This window comes from Chiroxiphia lanceolata, chromosome 5 (assembly GCF_009829145.1).
Source record: "Chiroxiphia lanceolata isolate bChiLan1 chromosome 5, bChiLan1.pri, whole genome shotgun sequence".
In the NCBI taxonomy this organism is placed as follows: Eukaryota; Metazoa; Chordata; class Aves; order Passeriformes; family Pipridae; genus Chiroxiphia; species Chiroxiphia lanceolata.
The window spans coordinates 44,541,840-44,564,009 of record NC_045641.1 but is presented as its reverse complement, the minus strand read 5'-3'; the positions used below and the strand labels follow the sequence as shown (position 1 = coordinate 44,564,009).

The following is a 22,170-nucleotide window of genomic DNA, read 5'->3' as shown; positions in this document are numbered from 1 at the left end:
ACATCTATTCCCCACTTGCCTGAAAGAACAACCCTCATGTGGATTCCCTAGAAAAGTCACTGATCTGAGACAAAACAAATCTTATGTGTCTCAGGGTTATTCAATTATTGTTGTGCTAAAAGTTCCATAATAATTGCAGAGATTTAACTGCTAAAACACAGTGCAAAACCCTTCCCTTCATGAGCAATATTATTAGAAATGTGTGATCCTCAGCTCTGGAAACAAGAAGGTCTCATTCTATTTTTGTGAGATCGAATAGCAGCAATGGTTTTTCTATACCACAGCTGGCTACCCACATTATTGAAGTTATCTATGGGATAAGAAAATGACTTAAATTATAGTGTTGCTCACCGGTACTGCTGTAGCTAAGTTCATGTCAGCAGTCTGATGTGAAACCAGTTTTTCCACTCAAATGTTATTACTCTGCTAAATCTTGGAATCATGTTATTTCTGGAATATATCTGTTTCTCTATTGAAAATTAAAAATAATCCATGTATCTTCTTCAAAACTTCAGTGTAAAGCAAAAGTGATATATGCGCACACATACACATGGAAACATAAATTTTGAGATAATGGTGAAAACCGTGAAATTATATTTCGATAATAATACAATCGTGCATCAGGGCATGTCAGCAGACCTTAGGACTTCGATGTCTACTTGTTTATTGATGGATCGGTTTATATTCCAGAGTCTGAAGCTGCATTTGTACTAATAAGTGAAATCATGCCATTTTCCACCTCTGGAACATGATTTTGCCCCATCTCTGTTGTAAGGCTTTCTTACCCAATGAAACAGGGTGGCCTCATTTAAACTCTCTGTTGAGAGTGGTAAGTCTCAAATCCTGGCTAGGAATTGTTCAGGTTGGGCTAGAATCACACAAAAGCCCATTCTAATAAATTACTACTATAAAGAATAAACTGACAGTGTCAGAGACATTATGAGGGTTACTGGTGTAGGTAAAGCCTAAAGGGGAGGTAAGTCATCAATTTGCTTTTATAAGATAATTTTGTCTTGTGACATTAATATTTTACATTGATCTACCCAAATATTGAAAATGCGGTTAACCTGCTTGCTATTTGAATGTTTGCCTTATGTTTTCTTCTCAGTCAATTCTAACGTTTTCTTCAGCCCTTCACAGTAAAGTTTATGTCTGAGGGGTTTTTTTGGTTTGTTTTTTTTTAATCTTTGAACAGCTGATACTATGGAGTTCTGATCCAATTGAGAGTTTGGAAGAGTTACAGCATTTGATTGCAATGCTTTACCTTCCATACCCACAATCCAAAAGACATTACAATCCAGTGTTTGAAGAGAGAAGGGAAGACATTCCCTCTGAGTTAGCTTCATATTACTATTCCAAAAAGGCACAGCATCTTTCAAAATGCTTTTCTGTTGTATAGCATAATGTATCTATATAAGAAAGGTAATTTAAAATATTATGAAAACATTAAAAAGTCTATTGGGAAGCTAAAGGGATAGATTTTCATTCCAGTTTTTGGTCCAAACTAGTTTACCATTTAACAAACAAACACACCTATGTATAAATATACAGATTCAGAACTATCCAAATACAATTGCTAGGTGCTTACTGAAGTCCAAAAAATATAAAAAGAGATAAAATAAAAAGAAATTAAGTAGACAGAAGTCTAAAATCTATGGGCAGTTAACAAATTTAATTGGGAAGTAGTGTATTCTCCTTAAGACATTCCAGGATGAGGGAAATGTTGGTGCAGCTGGCCTATTCTTGGCTTGGATGGATATCAAATTAGACCTTGAGCACTTTTACATCCATTCAAAAAAAGCTTATGAGTGCTTGTGACAGAAAATGTCTTAAATAGTTTCTGTCCTTCTCATGTGTATAACTTATACAATTATATTTGAAATCTATTGAAAAGCTTTCCTTGACTGAAGAAAAAAACCCTGTTCAGTTTTTTTGAGGCCTCAGGGAATGATCTAACAGAATTGGGGAACTGTCTTCTGAATTTTTATTTGACCTTTCAAAAAATTCCCAAATTTGCCTTTTTTATTATTATTTTTTTAGAGGTGGTAGGAAAATGGAAAATACCTGTGGGGGTATAGTCTTGACTGTCTCCAGGCTTGTACATCTCATTTTGCTTGGATGAATTTCTGTGGCATTTCTTTGCAGACATTCTGATGAATACTCAGCTAAGAGAAGCCTGCAGAGAAAATTGTTGGTGAAAATACTATTCAGACAGTTTACACAAAGTGAGGATATTACTTAGGAAACTGACTGTCTCCTGGACAGGAGCTCCAAGGGCACAATTAAGGTTCCAAAATATAAGTGTCTAATGTCATTCTAGGTTGCTTATATGTGCCTGGCCTCCTGCTACTACTTCAGGATAGGATATGTCTTCTCAGAATCCTGAGTCATAGTAGCCAGACCCACTTGGATGTGCTTTACAGCCCTGGATATGTCAGACAGCAGTTAGATGCCCTTGTATGACCTGACTGAAACCCTTGCTAACAGGCAATTGCCTAAATGCAGATACCTTGTTATTAAGCACTGTGGGGTTCTTTGCTTTGTCATCAGCTACCATTTGAAAAGGGCACAAGTGTTAAAGTACTTTCTCATAATCTATACAGATGAGCTGGTTAACTTAGAGCCTCTCAAATATTATTAGATGTCTACCTAGGCAACCGAATACTGTTATGATGCCTGTTTTTGAGAACTGAATCATACCCTAGATTCCATAATTGTTTACTACATCCCATTGACCTTAAGGAGTGCTTGAACTCCTAGAACACATGCTGTCTCTCAGCACCAAAATGTGAGATACAGCACCTGACACCATTTATAATAATAGATGGTCTGTATCTCACAGAGAAGTGGAGGCAATCTTAATGAGGTATGAGGTGGGGTAACTTAAGAAACAAGTAGCTTTTGTAATGGGAAATTCGATTTTTTGAGATATTAGCAGTGCCATGTACTAAAGTGTACTACAGTACCTATACTAAAGCATTGAGTTTCTCAACACTTCACAATTCCTAAGACAAAAGGTATTGCTTACAACATGAGTTTAATCCACTCTGGACATCTTTATAAAGAACAAAGACAATTTAATCACTGGATTGGAATCTGTGGTTACCAAAGCTGGCCATTTAATATGGCCAAAAGCATATTTCCAGCCAGTCTTACAGAGGAGCTCAATGTCTCCAAACAGGAAAAGGATGAATGAGCAAATTTGTCTGGGAGGAAAAAATGTAGGAAAAATAAGAATACTTTAGAAGAATTTAGGAGATTGTCCTCAAATACCTCTTCCCTCTTGATATTACACCCAAAAAGGTCAATTTGAGCCATAACTTTGTTTCAGTGGAAAAGTAAAATGTTATTAAAAGTGAAAAAAAAGCATGAGACATGAAGAAGTAAGAAATTTTTAGTATATATAAAAGTGTATCTGTCCATGTTAGTAATAAGGTAAAAATAAAACAGTTGCACTGAAGATACCAGTGACAGATTCAGAGATAGCACGGCTGAAGATAGTTGTAAGATGAAGTTTATGATGAGGAAATTAAATTCCAGCACAACTAAACAGATAAGACAATGGCTGGAAATTAAATAAGAAAAAAAATCAGTAAACACTGTTTCTCTGCATCTGGAGAGGAGTAGAAGATGTGCTTTCTTCAGACTGATATACTTTTATCATATGAAGACTGTCATGTTCTTTCTAAAGGGGAAAATAATATTTGTTAGTGATAAACACTTCCAAACTTGGTTGTCATGATAATTTGTACTTAAATGTCTTAGGAAGCCACCTAAGAGTTCCTTGGTTCATTTGCAGCCCATTGTCATAAGCCTGAGAATACCAGAACACCAGTGTGTTGTTACTGTTCATGGACTACAAGTAGGTAGAAGAAACACCTCAAGCATATTGACATGCCACCAGTCCCAGGGAAAGTAATGAAAAAATCTCATACAGCATTCAGTTGGTAATGAATTAAGTGACAACTAGTGTCAGAATAGATATTAATAGATGGTCAATGATATAATAAATATTATCTAGGAAACCTTTATTTGCTTGTGAGTTTACAAACTTGGTGGACAGCAGTGACTTCCATAGTAGGAGTAGATTTGTCCAGATTTGAGCAGTATTTTTAAAAGCTGCACATTAGGTGCCTCCAAACTCTCCCATTTCCATGGCAAAGACAATTTATCACCAAGTGGATCTGTTTTAATACAGGGTCACATCAATTAACAGAAGGCCAAATACTACATTCTGGTCATACAGCAGAATATAGATGATGTAACATCCTCTGTTGTGATGTGAATGCAGACAAACATTGCTAATGCTTAGATTAGGGGAAGGTGTTAAGCACCCAGTGATTTTCAAAGGAGGTCTATATTGATACAGCATTAGTATATACAAACCACAAGCAGTGAACTAGCCGAGTTTGCCAAATCCAGCTCTTTCTTTTCCTATAAATTATCTGTACTGTTTAAAATACAGAGATGTTACAATTTTTACCTGTAACCACAACTTTCTCATGAATTCAACAACTTTTTGCGATCCTGTTGGATTCTTTATGGAATCGTTTGAATTGTTTCATGCTCCAGGAACACCTGATTTTCTTTTATGCATGGATTAGCAAATTTTGAATGCTATGACAAAACATACAGTATATATAAAGGAATTTGTTTTAAAAACAGACTCTTGCCTTCATCTGTGTAGTCCTTATCATAAAAAAGCTTTGATCAACCTTTGAATTAACTCAAAGGAATTTTGCTGTTGACGATTTGAATCAAATTAACTACAGTGTAGTACAAAAACAGTCTGAAAAGAAATGGAGAGGATTATAACAGAGCTAGAGTATAGACACAGTCAAGTTTGAAGCAAAACAGTGAACAGTTTTTCAGAAGGACAAAAACAAGCATTCATGCTCAACTAAAATATCTGTTGCGGTCTGCTAGTAAGTTGTAACACTATTACCATTTCTGTAAATTTCGAGAGCTGGTATTTCCTTTTTAGGAGAAAGGAAAGAAGGACTTAGATTGCCACAAATTTTGTAATGCTTATAGTATGTGGTCTGACACTTTCCATTTGACATGAAAGTGCAGTGTAGAGCCTGAAAAAATAAAATTTCAATTAGCAGGAAAGGAAGTTTTCAGATGAAAAAATAAACACCTACAGGCTCCAGAATCTGGAACTGAATTGTTTTTAGTGGAACGCATTTGATGTGAGTCAGCCTTCAGTAGTATTTTCAAAATGCTGCAGAACTTTACAAAAACATTTAACTAATTGTTACTGAAGATTTGAGTCAACATCATATTTTTGTTTATATGCTACCTCTTCATAATTCACGTCTTACTGCGTGTTGTCCATGGAACAGCCTATTCTTTACCTTCTTCTACAGGTAGCCAATTAAAATGAACTAACCTTCATTGCATCTTGAGAACAACGTTTAATTTAAATTTTGAGTGATCAGTGGAAAAACCTCACAAACCTCACTACTTTTTTTATGTGGCAATGTGAGAACTTCCACAAGGACTTTTTCTGGGGCTATATGATTCTATGATACAGATATCCTACTCTTAATGTTCGGTACCCAAATCTCTTGGTTCTGAGTACCAGATGTGTGCACAGGTTTAAGACGAAAACAAAGCAGTTGGATTAGATAATATGTATTAGGTTTTAGTAACTTGAGTTTTTTGGGAAAAAGGGGATTAAAAGCAAATAGATTGCACTTCCATTTATGCAGAAGTATGCAGAAGTACACAGAAGTTATAAAGAAGACAGTTTTACAAGAGAGAAAAGGTAAAGAGGATATCACTGATGAGCAAAGAGACAAAACAATGACACTGTAACCTGACAATATTTGAAGGGTAGATCTTGCCCACTGCAAATTAATACACTTGCAGTGAGTTTTCCTTTCAGATTCTTTCACTACAACCTACTAGACTTCTTGACCATCTCCAGACACAAAAATATGAATTATAAAAAGGAACTTTGTATCACATAAAAGAAATATTTCTGTTCATGTATCACGAGCCAAAGAAAATCAGAGGAGAATAGGTCTTGATCATATTTCCCACCAAAGAAGACTGAATAAATGAGGAATAAGAAGAAAATTAATTTTGAAAAAAACAAACTGGAGCAAAGGATTTGTAAAGGGGTAATATCAATATGTCCTGACATGATCAGGTGTGAAGTGTATTCATAACCAGTTTGCAACTTGGATGTCGTAGATGAATTTACGCATTATTTTGCATATTCCTTGAAAATTAGCTAGACTATATTCACAGACTGTCACATGACTTCTGAGAGTTATCAAAAAAATCACAACCCAAAACAAAAAACAGAGATAGAAAAACAAAGGAAATCACCCACCCAGACTCTACCCCTCTGTTGCAGAAGAAGCCCTACCTCCATTTGCTGGGCTTTCATACCTACCTGTTCTCCTGAAAAGAGGTTTATGAGGAGAGAGCATCATGAGTCAGAACAATAAGATTAGGAAAGCATAAAAATTATGCTGAATGGAAAGAAATAACAGAGTGGAGAGATGGTAAAATTTTTTTTAAAGAAAAGGGAAAACCTATTGATTTATATCTTAACCTTGGAAGGCATGTGATTATTCATCTTGACTGTGCAATTTCTATAGTTAATTTAAAACAGTCAGTAAGACAAGGACTATATGAATGAATATGTCTCAGCTGAACTTTGTGTGGCTCAACCTTTTACCATATATTAATTGCAAAATACCATCACATTTGCTTAAGAAGATTTTTTATACAAGTTATAAAGATATGCATGTTTTGTATTTCTGTTAATAGAATGAAAAGAAGGATATATACTGGATGTACAGAAATCAGTGTAACAAAAGACTGGTGCATAAATACAGCTGTGTCAAAAACATATTAAGCCTAGACTATCCCGTACTTGCAGACAATGTACAATTCTATTTGTACTGCAAATGCAAAACTACATCTATTACTGAGAGTTCAAAATATGTATTAATTTATCATAATATTGAGCTTTTCCTTCAAACCAAATCCATAAATGTAAAAAACTCATGATTTTTAAAATTCTCCTTACAAATATTATGCTCCATTCATTGCTCAGCTTGATGCACTTTCTTTCACAGAGAAAACTTCAGTATTGCCTTGAAAGGTACCTCTTTCTGTGTTAAAATTATTTTCCTTATTCCAGCTGATCTTTTGCTGAGTGCTTCTGCTTGTTGCCACATTTTCAGTCAAGTCTACAGTTTAGGTTTTCCTTGGTCAACTAAACTTATGGAGTAGTGTTCAAATAAATATCATTCTGTGTGTGAGAAATTCCATCTGGTCTCTGTTTGTCCACACACAGAACAACAGCAGCTTTGTCCAATTCTACATTTCTAGTTCTGATACCATGCACAGATTTTCACTTAGATTAGTTCACTATTGTAATCCCACTTCTTCACATTCACTTATTTGCACCATTCAAATAGTACTGTAGTTATGATCTGTCACCAACGTGTTTCCCAATGTGTAAATGGTTCTCCCACACCAGGGAGACAGGCAGGATGTCAGAACACCAAAAGCACCACATTCACTCCCTGTAAGTTGCACTGGTACTTGGCACTCTGTCTTGAGTAAATTTGTTTGCTAATTGTGGTATTGCAGAAGTACAAAGGTCTGTAATTGTTTGGTGTCTTTCCTGTTCTCAGGGAAAGGCACTGGCCTTTCTCTGCTCCCAGAAACCTTCACTGGTGTGGAGAGTGAAATGTATCAACGGCAGATTTTGGGGGACGCCCACGTCCAGGTTCCTCTTCTTTGGGAAGCTGTTGGAGTTCTCAGCCCAGCCACATTCTGTACCATAACTTTTCATAAAGATAGTGAGTTGATAATGGACAAAAAACCCCTAACTTCTACGCCCAACAATTACAGTCAAATGCAATTAAACATGCAAGTCACTTTAAAATGGCTTGTGCATTTTAAACACGCACAAACATGTGCAAACATATGCATGTTTGACATTTGCCCCCATCCAATGTTTTTTAAAAAAAGATGTACACCTTTTAGAGGTAAGGGAGTGTTCTTATGGAAGTTTTTACACCCACTTTAAATAGTTGCTGTCTTAATGCATTATTTTTCGACACTGCCTTGTGAAAATAACATGTCATCCAAGCCTTAAGAGGAATTCTTGAACTACATCCATGGAATAAGAAACAGACAACATAAAGCTGAGTAGTTCCAGATTCTGAAAAGCAGGAGAAAGCTGTAAGTGCAAAAATGAACAAATGTATGAAGGGAGTTTACAGTAACTGCTGAAAAACCATTCCTGGGATGTGTTTTTGTTAAACAAACATGCATTCAACCACCAACGAAAATCTCCAGACCAAATCAATTCCAATGATTTGCCGAAGAATCTTTGAACTCAGTATGTAGTGTGGAAAAGGTTATGATTGGAAGATAATGCTGCATCTTTTGGATCTGATCCTTAAACTAAAGCTTCTATTAAGGATATTTTACTGTGGTCATAAGATAGTTAAAGAAAAAGGCAGAAAAATGAATGAGTCACTTGGCTGAAGAAGCCCAGCAGCATTGAGGTCTAAGTGCTATGTGTTAGCTCATGTCTAGCAGTATAAAATAAGTTGGAAAACAAAAGCCTGTTTGCAATTTATTTTACAATCTAAAATGTTTTCCCTCTAAAATACAAAAATTACTGTATAAGCCTATGACTTATAAACTTTCTCAGGTTTGTGAAATATCATTTGGTCATCCTACAGGACTAACAGATGGGTTGTCCTTGTACGAAATATGGTATCCACCTGCACTTCATTAGAGAGCTGCATTTTTGTACATGCGACACCACAAGATCACCATGATGACATAGCAGCTTCAGAGAACAGCGTGACTAGGGCTTTTTTTTCTTTTCCCCTCTTGTAACACAGAGGATCTGGCAGACTTTTATCTCCTGACACTGTTAAGAGCATATATTGGTCGATACAGTCTCTTATTGCATCTGCTCTGGGAATTAAGGAAAGCAGCTTCAAGGCAGTAAGGTAAGTGCTGCTGCATGTTTTTACTGTAATGTTCAGTTATTTAAATGTAGCTGCAGTGGGAACATGAAAACATGACAGGATAAGTTTGCCAATTTGTAAACTGAGCACAAATCAGCAGTTGCTTAGTGGATTTGCTTTCTCAGTTTCCTTAAAACAACTTCACATATTTTGTAGATCAGTGTTGCATCTTTTTACAGTCTGTTTCATTCTATTTCAGAACAAGAGTTGATATACAGTACAAAGAAATTTGTAAGAGTACTCATTGTGTATTTTTTCATTCATAATCTGTTAGTAAGAGCTCCATAAACTCCATTTGTTAAATCATTCTGCTTCATTCTACAAAGAAGCAAGGTATCCTGATATTTAAATAATTAGTCACATAAACAATGAGAGGAAAACTATAGATATTTTGAATTTTTTTAGTTAATTTTAAGGTACATTTTAACTATACTGTTGAAACTTTTAAAAATATAATCTTTTTCAAACTGTGTAAGAAGTTATGCTACAGAATTAAGGTTGATTTACTTATAATTTTATATTTCTTTTTTTTCCACAACAACTTTACAATTAAGGTAGTATAGAAAAGATCAAAAATAGTTTGAATAGGATGTCTACTCTAATGTAGTGAGCATTTTTCCAGAATCATGGATTTAGTATGATTTGACAAGTTTCCTGAGCTACTTCACAAATATTTTCACAGGTATTTTATAATATAACTGCTTAGAGCAAACACAGGCAATTATTTCAATCACGCTTATGTTGTAAGATAACTGTCTAAGAATGTATTCTGATTTTATCTTTTGGATTCATGTAATTCAGTGCAACAAACAAGCATATGCACATAATCTATTAACCTTTTACACTTCCGACAGACAAATTTTTAGATACCTGAATGAGAAATTCATTAAGAAAACAAGTTAAAAACACTATATATGTACTTTGTTATTTTATGCCACGTGCATGCCCATATGTCCTTGAACCACAGAATTGTAACATATATTCTAAAATGTTGTTGATAAATTAATTCAAAACACTTGTTTTTTTAATTACTTCCAGGGATCTTCAGAGAAGTTAAACTTTGTACACTACTTAAAGGACTGTCATTCTGTGATATCAATAATGAAACTTAACACTACAAATAAAATTTGAAACTAGAAAAGCAATAGAATTTGAATTAATAACGTCTGTTATTTTATCTTTAAGGCTATAAAATTACATAGATGTGTAAAAAATACCACCCAAAGAATGTAGTCCTAGAGGTTCACTATACTCTCTTTTATACTTTGAATACAGAAGCCCTTGGTGTTCCTTCCTTAATGTTTAGTACCTGAATAGGACCAAATTATGAGCTGAATTGTGTTACTGCATTATTTGCTTTCATACCAGCTGTACTTGTTTATACCAACAGGGGACTGAAGGTTGAGTTTGCATGTTCTCATGCAGTAATGAAGAACAGACAAAGGAAATTACACTGATAACTAATATTTCAATGATTATTCTATGATTTGTTATTGGTTAAATGTGATGGGACCAACACCATGGAAAAAATATGCAATCATATTCCTTATTCAGGGACTAACTTTGTGGAAGATTGCCCAGATCTGAAGTCAGTATCTAGTGGTCTGTTTGTAGGCTTCACATACTTTCTGAAATTTCTTGGGAACAAAAAGTTTTAAGGATTTTCTTAATCCTCTCACTCTCTGAACAGCAGCTGAGTACCTGGAACTTTATCTTTTACTGGTGAAAATCAAAGCAAGCTCACTGACTTTACTGATACTAGACCTACTTTACCAGCAAAATATCTGTCTAAGTAGTAAGAAATATAAGTAAGATACTAATCTGCACAGATTAATCAGCAGCTTGTGGAGTATTTGATGAGAAAGATATGCTTTTAAAAAGTAAGGTGAGACAACTCATATTGAATCTCAGCAAAATATCCCCAAGGACATTGAATTTTTTCACATACGTTGCTCCATGTGAACTAGAAATCTATGTGAAGCCAGTGTTTCATTGTTTGATTGATTTAAAATGGACACACAATGTAATCAACATATTTGTTATATAGAGAATTTTTAAGGACATTTTCACTATCTGAAAATCAGTTGTTTCAGATCCACTGTAGATTCATATTTGATAGAGTATCCTTCTGCACACATATGTAATATGGGTTGTTTGGTATGTCCAAGATATGCTATTTATTTCTATTAGTTTGTCCTCTAGGTGAATATGAAACTTAGTGGACCATGCTTTACTGCACATGATCCACGAGAAAGAGATATTTCAAGCTATACATGTCTAAAAAACACACAGCGCAGCAGATCATTACTGTCAGTTTGTAACTTCCCTGTCTTTTTCAAGCTTAAGTCAAATAACCACATGTTTAAATATGAGGCAATTCAGTACATTAGGAATGCTCAAAAGAATTTAAATGGCAGAACTGACTCTGAGCACGGCCTTCAGCAAAACTGAAAATTCTTTGTCAAGTTTAAAAACCTTGGGCTTTGTCAATTTTCTTGAGACTTAATGAATGCAGAAAGATATAAAGAATGTTTTACTTACAACAACAGAATGGCCTGCAGTTTTGCATTACAAAGGCAGATTATAACAAGATGGGCAGTAAGTTTATAGTAGCAACAATGTAACACTAACAAACCAATATTTTTTTCCTTAATTAATAACTTTAAACAGGAAGCCTAATTATTTTTAAATTATAATTAGTTTTTAATTATAATAATTTAAAATATAATTATATTTAAATTATAGTATTAAAATTATAATTTGTGTGGTAAAATTTTGCATATTGCTGAAAGAGACAAAAAATTAAAGTTATAACTTTTTATTCCCTTTCACCATACAGGGACAAGACATATTAGAAAGATGACTTTAGACTCCCTACCTGTCTTGCTGTTACTGATCAGTGGCATTTTTTGCCAATATGACTATGGTCCTGGAGATGATTATGGTTATGATCCTTTTGGGCCATCCGCAGCAGTCTGTGCCCCAGAATGTAACTGTCCTTTAAGCTACCCTACTGCCATGTATTGTGACAATCTTAAGCTGAAAACCATTCCTATTGTACCAAGTGGAATAAAATATCTTTATCTTCGAAACAATATGATTGAGGGAATTGAAGAGAATGCGTTTGATAATGTAACAGACCTACAGTGGCTGATCCTAGATCACAACCATTTGGAAAATTCAAAAATTAAGGGAAGAGTCTTCTCTAAACTAAAGAATCTGAAGAAACTTCACATTAACTACAACAATTTGACTGAAGCTGTTGGACCACTCCCCAAAACTCTAGATGACCTGCAGTTAAGTCACAACAAGATCACAAAAGTCAATCCTGGTGCACTTGAGGGCCTGATGAATCTGACTGTCATTCACCTCCAGAACAACCAACTGAAAGCAGATTCCATTTCTGGGGCTTTTAAAGGCCTGAATTCACTTTTGTATCTTGACTTAAGCTTCAATCAACTTACGAAGTTACCGACAGGACTGCCTCACTCCTTACTCATGCTGTATTTTGATAATAACCAGATTTCCAATGTTCCTGATGAGTACTTCCAAGGTTTCAAAACCCTGCAATACTTACGTTTATCCCACAATAAATTAACAGATTCTGGAATACCAGGAAATGTCTTCAATATCACATCACTGGTTGAGTTGGATCTCTCCTTCAATCAGCTGAAGAGCATTCCAACTGTCAGTGAGAACCTCGAAAACTTCTACCTCCAAGTCAACAAAATTAACAGTGAGTTAAATTTGCATATTTTCGTTAATGTTAACCACAGACTAGACACTGATGGTCAATGCAGGTATCTGAAATGATAGATGAAGCATTTCTCTGAAGAAATGGTGCTGGTTAGACTGTTAATACACTAACATTTATCTGACTGTTGTCCATGTTAATGTTAAAAGACAGACATTTATCTAATAGTGTCTCAAAATATCCTTAAAGAGAGAAATTTCTGGTTTTATACTACCGTGGAAATTATTGCTTAAATTCTCATCTCATGTAAATTGAGTAACTGCATAGAAGCCAATGGAGTTTTCTTATACAACTGAGGAAAAAACTGCAAAAAGTTTGGTTAGTGCAAAAGAATTCAGAATTCTTAAATCAACAAGAAGAGACAGATGTCAGCTAAGGGTATGCATAGGCTTTCAGGAAGCTGGTAGTGAAAGTGCTGGAGGGAAAGGAGAGGAAGAAGACAAAAAATTTGTAAGGTATCAGGTACAAGACACAGTGAAAAAGATACAACAAAGAAGCTTCTTTTCTTTCTTTCCTCCCTCGTCTCCTGCAGTATCCCTCCAAACCTACCCTGAAATCCAAAGAGCTGCCCCGTTCTTTCTTTTTATCCCCATTTCACACATCATATGGTCAGGTGGCAAGCTTGTCTCCATTCGCTCACGATTTGAAAAGTGTTCCTTCTGGAGTCAATTAATGTCACACTTTGCATGAACTCACGGAGGTTTCTACTAAGGCAGGGCTTTTACAAGGTTATCCTATTCCTGGGTCCACAAAGAGGTGTTGCAGACCTGGAGAGATCTCGCCGTCATGTCAGAAGACCACCCCTGTCAGTGGTGGTCCTTGATGGAGAGGGAGATCTGTCCAACATACCAGGATTTCTGCAGGAGGATTTACATCACCTTGCTAGTTGGCATAAAATAAACCATAAAGTCCCCTCTTTTGTTTGCCTGTTTTGTATCCATCAAGAGTTTAAGAGTATCAGTGTCAGCTATTCCATACAAAGCCAACTCCATATAGATGTAGCCTTTAAAGCCAAATATTTTTAGTGCAGATCTTACCAGACGAAGGGTAAGACCTTTTGAAATGTTTTATATTTACTATGTTTCACATATGTTTTCTTTTCTACTGCATCTCAGTTCCTTGATTTGATGAGGGAAAACAATGAGTTAATACTTCCTGCCTAAGGTGCTGCAGCAACCTGTGGAACTCCATCTGATACTCTGCCACTACTAAAATAGCTAACAATGATGATTTTTAGTTTCTCATGAGATATATGAGGTAATTTTTGCTGCTTAGAAACATTGTTCTGAGCCTTCTGCAAGATACCTAGGTACTAAGCTTTTAGATATTACCAGAAAGAAAAGAAATATTTCTCTAAATTAATGGCCATGAGTTTCACCAAGAACTTCCTACAATCATTATGCATTGGTATACACAAAAAAAAAAAGTCTGTTTGAGAAATACTCTCATTTGAGTGACTGAGTTTTTTTAACAAGAGCTGATAAACATGGACATTAAAAATGTGTAGCAGAATTGGCTTCACTTCAGTATGTTCTGTCATCCTTTGTGTTGCAAGAAGCAGTGTGTAAAGTAGATAAACTGTAAAGAAGACAAATTCAAAGTAACTCCTCTGATCTCTGTATTGAAGCACATCCATTATACTGAATGTGGGCGTCAAATATATACATCAGCTATTGTACTTGATGCTGGTTGGACCTCCAAGCTAGCACAGGACCATGGAAGATTTATAAAATTCTTTGCTTTCTCCATACCTCAAACCTAAACCATAACTTCTAAATTGAAATGTCTTTTAATATTTCCTATTAATGGTAATTTAAGGGTGGATTTTTCTGTATAATAATAGCAGTGGTTACCTACCATGTTTTTAAGATGCCATTAGTATTATATACATACATTGTGCATGAACAAAAACACACACGCACACAAGCACACGCACACACACTTGCAGGATGGAAAATATGAGAATCAAAGAGGTTTGGTGATACAAGAAGAAGATCCAAAGATGGACTTCTCCATATTTCATTTGTACCTATAAAGGATTAAGGAGAGAACTGTTGCTCCCACATGAAACACCAGCAAGCAGATACCATGTAAATGGAGTATAAATGGGGAAGTGTGAAAATGCTCCAGAGGATAGTTAAGGGGAACTATATATTCTGCTTCTGTCCATTGACTGGATCAGGACCTGTAGCACAATTGCACTTATTATAAACAGAGTTAGTTGTGGAGGTGCTTGATGGTCCTTTATGTGGCTCACTCCATCAAACAATCGCCTGCTCCTACTTTATTTATTTTTTTTTCTCCCACATATTTCAGGTAGTTTGTTGGAATATCAGAATTTCTTATGACAACAGGTACTTTTAGTGAGAACGTAATTGTTCAGATAAAAATCCAATTTTCATCCAACCTTTCTTATTCTCAGTGTCCAGCTTATGCAGGAATCCTGTGTTGGGAAAATATGTGAGAAAAATTCCAGGTACACTGCCCCTGAACCTGATTATAAATTCAGGAAGACATTCTAACCCCTGCAACAAGAATAAGTGTAACAAAGGAGGAAGTAAGCTACTGAGATATTTTATGCAACAGTGCTCTGGTCTCACTGATTTCAGTTCCTGTTCAGATCATTCTGGTAACAGCACATCAAGACCCTCTTATCTTATTTTTTGCTAGTGATGACTGCAAGTAAAAAACCGAACCTTTTTAATATATTTTAATACATTTTTAATACACTTCTAATGACTGACAATTATATGAACTGGATAAAAAATTAATACCCAAATTCAAACAGTGGAGCAAAATCCCACTGAAGTCCATGACAGAGTTCATTTGACTTCTGTGAGGACTAGATCTACATCCATTTCCCAAGTAGTTTCAGTATCATAAATAGTCAACACAGATGAGTGTTTCAGTTACAGTTAAATTTTACAGTTTACAGGCATGAAGTTTACATCCTTTGAGTAGTTTAAACATCTACCCAACTTGTATAAGCATAACTTCTTTGCAATCAAACATTAGCATATATGCTCAAAAAATAACAATATGGAAGAAAAAAACCCAACCAAGCAAGTAAATTTATAAAGTTTCTTAATGTCTGCCTTTAACAAAAATATACTTACCATGTCATTCCTGAATGACTAGACAGTGGAAAAAAATCTATATTAGAATTCATGTTTATTTTAAACTTTATAAATTAAACCCAAGCTCTCTGTAGAAAACTGGATCTAAATAGTTAACGGTATAGCCAAGAAAAAGACCTAAAAGTTTCAGGAACTTAGGCTTCCATTCAGCAAAATTCCACACAGAAATAATCCTACAAACATCTTTCAGACTATATGATCTTAAATCATAAGATTCATCAGTTCATTTCTGCTGGTACATTCTGAATCAGAAGAGTATCAGAATTGTTCTGAGGTCTTAAAGTTTTACTATATTATAATGTAGACTGTTCAAAGGATGCTTTTCATCTCTTACCCCTCCAAAAGAAGGTTGCATACTAAACAAAATATAAGAAATTGTTATGATTTGCTTTAATTAAATTGGTGATCATGATCTGATATTTGAATTATATTCTTAATCCCTACTCAAAACAACTTATTTTGTGAAAGAGACATGAATCTTTACCTATTCTTAACATCATATCTCTATCCAAAAATTTACCTAAGCTCTCATGCTTTAAAGAACTGCCTGTACATTTATACTTAGTTTGGAAAAGCCCAGTTTCATCAGTGACAAAAGATTATTGTAATACCAGTCCTGGAAGTATCCAATGGTAATCCAGAACTTAATGTGGAGGTACAAAAGCTACTTCCTTCACTTCCAGTAGTACTACAACATGAAATAGGTCATCACATTTTCTTAGATGAGTTAAATAGCCACGTAGAAAAGAAACATAAGGTGGTGTTTTCAAAAGTCCACGAATGACATATGATTGGTAGTTAAAATGGCATCCACTTTTGAGTGCTAACTTGATTTCTCAGAAATTATGAGAGCTAGTGCTTTCAACTTAAAAGCAACTGAAAACATGAAATCTGTCTGCTGGTATACAGGTTCATCGAAGGAGTCCCTTCATCCCTTTAAAATATTTTCTGTATGAATTTACCTCATGTCAGTGGCCTGAAGAGGGATCAGTAGCCTCTCAGACTACTTCTTTAGTAGTCATGGAGCTTTTCATTAGGCTAATTGTCTGTCTGACTCAAAGAAAACACAGGTGAGAACAAAAGATCATCTTTGCAGAATTGCACAATGTTGTATGCAGGGGATATCAGATTTATTTACACACATTGTCTCTTGAGACTAGGTCTTTGCATGAAAGAGATCTATAATATGTGTATGTCTGTGCTTATGTATACTGAGCAGAGAACCTCAGTGATTCATCTAATTCCTAGTTTACAGTTAATACTGATCATAGTTTACAAGACAGATTTCTGTTCGAGATCTCTCTGGTGGTATGTGAACCAAATAATACTTTAACTGAATAGAGGTATATATCATGATATATAAATTCTGAACATCTCACAACTAATGGGAAGAATGTCTCCTAACACAAGTCAGTCAAGTTCCAGTAAACTCATGGGGATTTACATCACTGTATATGCAAAATATTAAAAATAGTATAATAAATTAAGGGCAAAATTTCCAACTAAAATTGAAAAAAACCCCAAAACCAGAAAAAGAATGGCTTTGTCCTACTTGTCCTAATTATTCATGTTTTCTCTTGTTCCTGTTCTCTTTGATTCAGAGTTCCCGTTGAGCAGCTTCTGTAAGGTAGTTGGACCAACGACCTATTCCAGGATCACACATTTGCGCCTGGATGGGAACAACCTCACTCGGGCTGACCTGCCACAGGAGATGTACAACTGCCTTCGGGTGGCTGCTGAGATTTCACTGGAGTGAGATACCTGGGATTACCCAATTCCCTTCTAAGGGCAGTAACTACAGGAATAACACATCATGATAGTGCTTTAAAATTAAGATATGCCTTAAAAGAAGTGTCAATCTGCCTATTATCCATTCTGTTTGTTAATGTTTAGCATGCACTTGGCAGCCTTAAGGCTTATTTTTACAAATGTTTGTATTTAGAAAGCACAAGAATGACCAGATATAGTGCAAAATATACTTTCACCTGGCTAGGTGAGTGAAAAACACTCAGAGAAATCTATGTCCATGCGTGCAGTACATGTCAGCTGGTTCCAGACTTACATGGAAGTCATGTGAGTTTCATCATGGGTTATACTGAAAAGTATGAGCTGGCCTGTGTAAATACCAGATTCCTCTCCAACTTTATTAATTATCATACCTTTTATATATTGCTATCAATGATAAAGAAAAAAAATGGTTTAACAATCTAAGAAAATTTAAAATGTATGAAAATATCTTTTCAGAGCCTATGATGTTATTAAATTAATGGAATATGTGAAAGATAATCAGGGAAAAAAAAAGGTTAAAAAATTTTTACCTTTTCTTTTTTCATACTTTCATTTAACTTGCATGGTAAGATTTTTATCCTTTATTGGTATAATTGTTATTTCAAAATAAATCATATATACATATATTTTTATTCAATTAATTGCATGCTACTCTTAACCAGTGTGTAGGAAATAAAAGATATCAAATAGTGTTCTTGTGTCCATATCATTGTCAACTATGTTTCTTTCTCTTATACATTGCAAAAAAATCAGGTTGAGACAAGATAATCTAAGCTATTCTATTATTATTAAAATTTATTGTAAGGTTAAATAAACTGTTTTCTCTACTTTGAAGTTTCAATATGTTTGTAAATGTAATTTAGCATGCTCCACTGCACTTATGTTGGCTAGTAAGTTGACGCATTACGAAGTTTGCAGTATGGGAATCATGGCACAATGAAAAATCCCAGAAATTAATGTTTCAGTATAGCTAAAACAACAATGAAATCTCTCAGGAACCACAGACAGTGAGTAAAATGCAGCTACACATGGTAGAGGCATGGTAGTATATTCTGCTCGGGAATGAATAGTCCAAATGTTGTCAGCATCCTGGAACACACTAAAATAAATGTGTAGTAGCTGAGAGCTGTAAGTGGCTTGCTTGCAAGCACAGACCATCCCACGGGTACTATTTTATTTTCAACTACTAGGCTATTAAACACTCAAACAGAAACTCTGCTAGTTTCTATAGCAAAAGCAGAAACTATCACCTCTCAAAAAAACCCAAACCTTTAACCAATCCTTGCCAAACCATTTAGACTACACTTTGCCAGTTCCAGATGTTCAATATCAATGCACAATTCACAAAGAAACCTGGGACTAAAACAAAAGGAGAGATGCAGAAAACAACAGAAATACTTCCCTCCTCATTTTTGTCATTTTGGAATTCATAAGTGTTACTGTTTTTTTTTACCCACATACAGGAAGGATTGACAGTAACCTTTGGTACAAGTAGGCTGGAATTTTCATAGAAGAATGAAGTCTAAGTCTCAGACTTTCTGAACACATCAGAGTGGGAATCACTATGGAATGGTACTTAGGCATTATAACATAGGAAAAGAAGAAGTAAATGCATACAAAACTTCCCAAAGAATAGCAAAATATAACGGAAACAGTATTTAGCCATTTCCAGAGAGATTTTAACACAACTGTCCCCTTCACAGGAAAATATTAAGACTTCTAGAGCAGAAACTGATAATGAAATTTGTCACCTCATAGCTGTAATCTAACAATACAAGAGAAATTTATTTTCCTTTTCAACTTGTTTCAGCAAACTAGTTATCTCTATGCAAAATGAAACAGTGTGAACAGTGAGACTGAAAACAGTCCACCTCAGGATAGTTTAGAACTATCCTGTTGAATGCTGTTGAAGGTATTTTCTAAATACCCTTATGTTGCAAAGAAAGCATCCACAGATGTTCACAAGACATTTTTATGTTCTACACAAGGTATACAATAGAAGGAAGTCCTCTGTCAAAGTAGCAAACAGTACCAATGACCTCTCTCAGAAACTTGGATGTCTTTACCTTTCAATGAGCACTTGGACAAGTAAAATAAGCTGGCATTTGGCAGTGTACTTTTATCTTGAACATCTCTTCCTTGTGGTTCAGAAATTCGTGGTTAGTTGGGAAGATATGACATTGTGCAGCAAGCTCCTCACTACAAAAAAACCAGAACACGAGGTCCTTCTGCTAAAGGAGAAATGGAACACTATATATTTGCTTTCATATTATGAGACACAGAAGCCCAAGTTTCTGCTTCTGCATTAATGAATTGTTCTAAATCACTACAGAGACTAAGCTCCCAATCTCTACATATCTTGCAAAAACAAATAGGCAACAATATATATGTTCTTTAGTTCTCAATTTATGAAAGCAACATGAATTATTTTCTAGACACTATGCAGAAATGTAGATGTTCAGGAATACTTAACAGAGCTAAGGCCCTGAAAATTGACTCACCATGTTACTTAAAAGTAGGCAATGTGAACAGATAATAACTCAGTTTCAGTAGCATAGAGAATGGGTAAATTAGCCAGAATTTAGGGCAACATACTACGCAACGTATAGCATAGTTGTACAATTTACTTACAATGTTTACCTCCTTTCAGGTCAAAATTCGTAAACTTATCATAACACTTTCACATGAAGTTTTACATGGAAGAATTTACAAAAAACAAGAACTTTTGGAAAGACACAAATTTGAAAGTAAACATAAAACGGAAACTTTGCCTACAAATATAATGAAAAACAGCAACAATATACAAATGCAACAGACAAAAATTTTATCCATGAAATTTCAGGAACTAGTTTGCAAGTGTGTTGCACAGCCATTTACAAAGATAGAGTTACCTTTCAAGTAGGCAAGCACTGTCTGATTTAAAAGATATTTTTCATATTATATTAAATTACAGAAGCTCCCTAGAAGGAACAGGCAGTGTCACATGAATTTTTGGACTGGAATCATAAATCCAACATGCACTCTGCTGCTTTTTCAAGTCCAACATAGTCAAATGGATTAAGAAAGGATTGAGCAACTGTTGAATAGAGTTGTACTTCTAGTGCAAGGAAGCTGGCAGGGTCCTATCTCTACTGCAAATCTCTGGTTTAAGTGAAAGGAAACAGACAGGTAGTTCCTTAACATGAACCAAATTATCTGGAAAACAGACAACAAAAAGGCAAAACGTGATTCAGAAAGGCAGTCTAAACTGTTATATGTACAACTGCAACAACTATAAACTGAAGATGACAGAAATGGTGAGATTATAAAGCAAAATGAAGTTTTGTGGAGAGCCACTAAGATGTAAGGCCACAAAGAGAACTTCCCTCAGCCTTCTCCTTTCCAGGAAATGCCAAGTCACTTCCTTTAGCCTCTCTAAATATACCATATGTCTCAGTCCATGTTTTATTGCTGTCTACCAGTGTCTAAAAGAGTGCTATAGAAAAAAGAGTCCAGTTTTGGGACGCACAATGAAAGGGCAAGGTGGCAAAGAAAAAATTCCAGAAAGAGAAATTTGAGCTGACATATGACAAAATTCTTCACAATGAGTGCATAAAGCACTGTCACAGATTGCTCAAGGAGGCTGTGGACTCTAAATCCTCAGAAATTTTCATAGCTTGCATGACCAGTGCCCTGGGGGACTAATCTGTCTTTGAAGTCAGCCTTAATTTTAAAAGGAGGTTGAACTAAACAACCTTCAGATGTTCCTTCAAACTTATTTATAATTTCTGTGAATCTGTGATTTTAAGAATACTAGTAACCAATGGGAGAAAAAAATAATATTAATAACCAGCTCTACAGCTGAAGTGTTTAGCATTAAATTCATGTGGAAAATTTAAAGTTCCAGTCCATAATTCCAACTCTCATGATACTAAAAAAATCTTAGCTAACATTTAGATATAGATTCCATTGAGACAGAAACCGTGGAAACTTTCTTTCAATCTCTGCAGCTGGCTTGTGCAAATCTGCCCCCATTTTTATACTTGTGATCTACTGAGTAGTGGCAGTGAAATCAGAGATCCATCCCATCTAACTCTCCCATGTGGGATAGCACCAGCGAACATGCTTAGAGATCCAAACAAAATAAGGGAAACAGCCTGTGATCTACCATCCTAATGGACAGAGTGCTCATAAAGGACATTTTGGTTCTGAATTTTTTTTTCAGATTTAGATATTGGTTAAAAGATTTTTGATCTGTAAGAGAAGAACTTAATTGGTAGGCCTTAAGGCTTTCATCTATAAATAGCTCTCTTTTCTACTTAGTCTGAACTGCTCAATATCAGTTAACACAGAGAAAAGAGTGCTACCTCTGTACTCTAAGACACTCATCTTGAATGTAGGAAGGTCAGGTTCAAGCATCCTGGCAAATTATCACTTCATTATGTAAAACAAAGTTTTAGAGGCTGGAGCACTTTACATCACACTACACTCTTCA

General features: G+C 35.2%; 1 protein-coding gene across 1 annotated transcript; it reads left to right on the top strand.

The window, feature by feature from the left end:
• Positions 1 to 8,674: 8,674 nt before the first annotated feature.
• LUM (lumican) lies at positions 8,675 to 18,537 on the top strand. The gene is made up of 3 exons (XM_032688786.1): positions 8,675 to 8,999; positions 11,857 to 12,753; positions 17,510 to 18,537. The coding sequence occupies exons 2-3, from the start codon at positions 11,877 to 11,879 to the stop codon at positions 17,662 to 17,664; spliced, it is 1,032 nt and encodes a 343-aa protein (XP_032544677.1). The 5' UTR covers positions 8,675 to 8,999; positions 11,857 to 11,876; the 3' UTR covers positions 17,665 to 18,537.
• Positions 18,538 to 22,170: the final 3,633 nt, after the last annotated feature.

Excerpts from the sequence above, each read along its gene's own strand:
- LUM (XM_032688786.1), top strand. The coding sequence starts at position 11,877 with ATGACTTTAGACTCCCTACCTGTCTTGCTGTTACTGATCAGTGGCATT. Across the intron at positions 12,754-17,509 it reads CCAAGTCAACAAAATTAACA|AGTTCCCGTTGAGCAGCTTC; the intron begins GTGAGTTAAATT and ends TCTTTGATTCAG.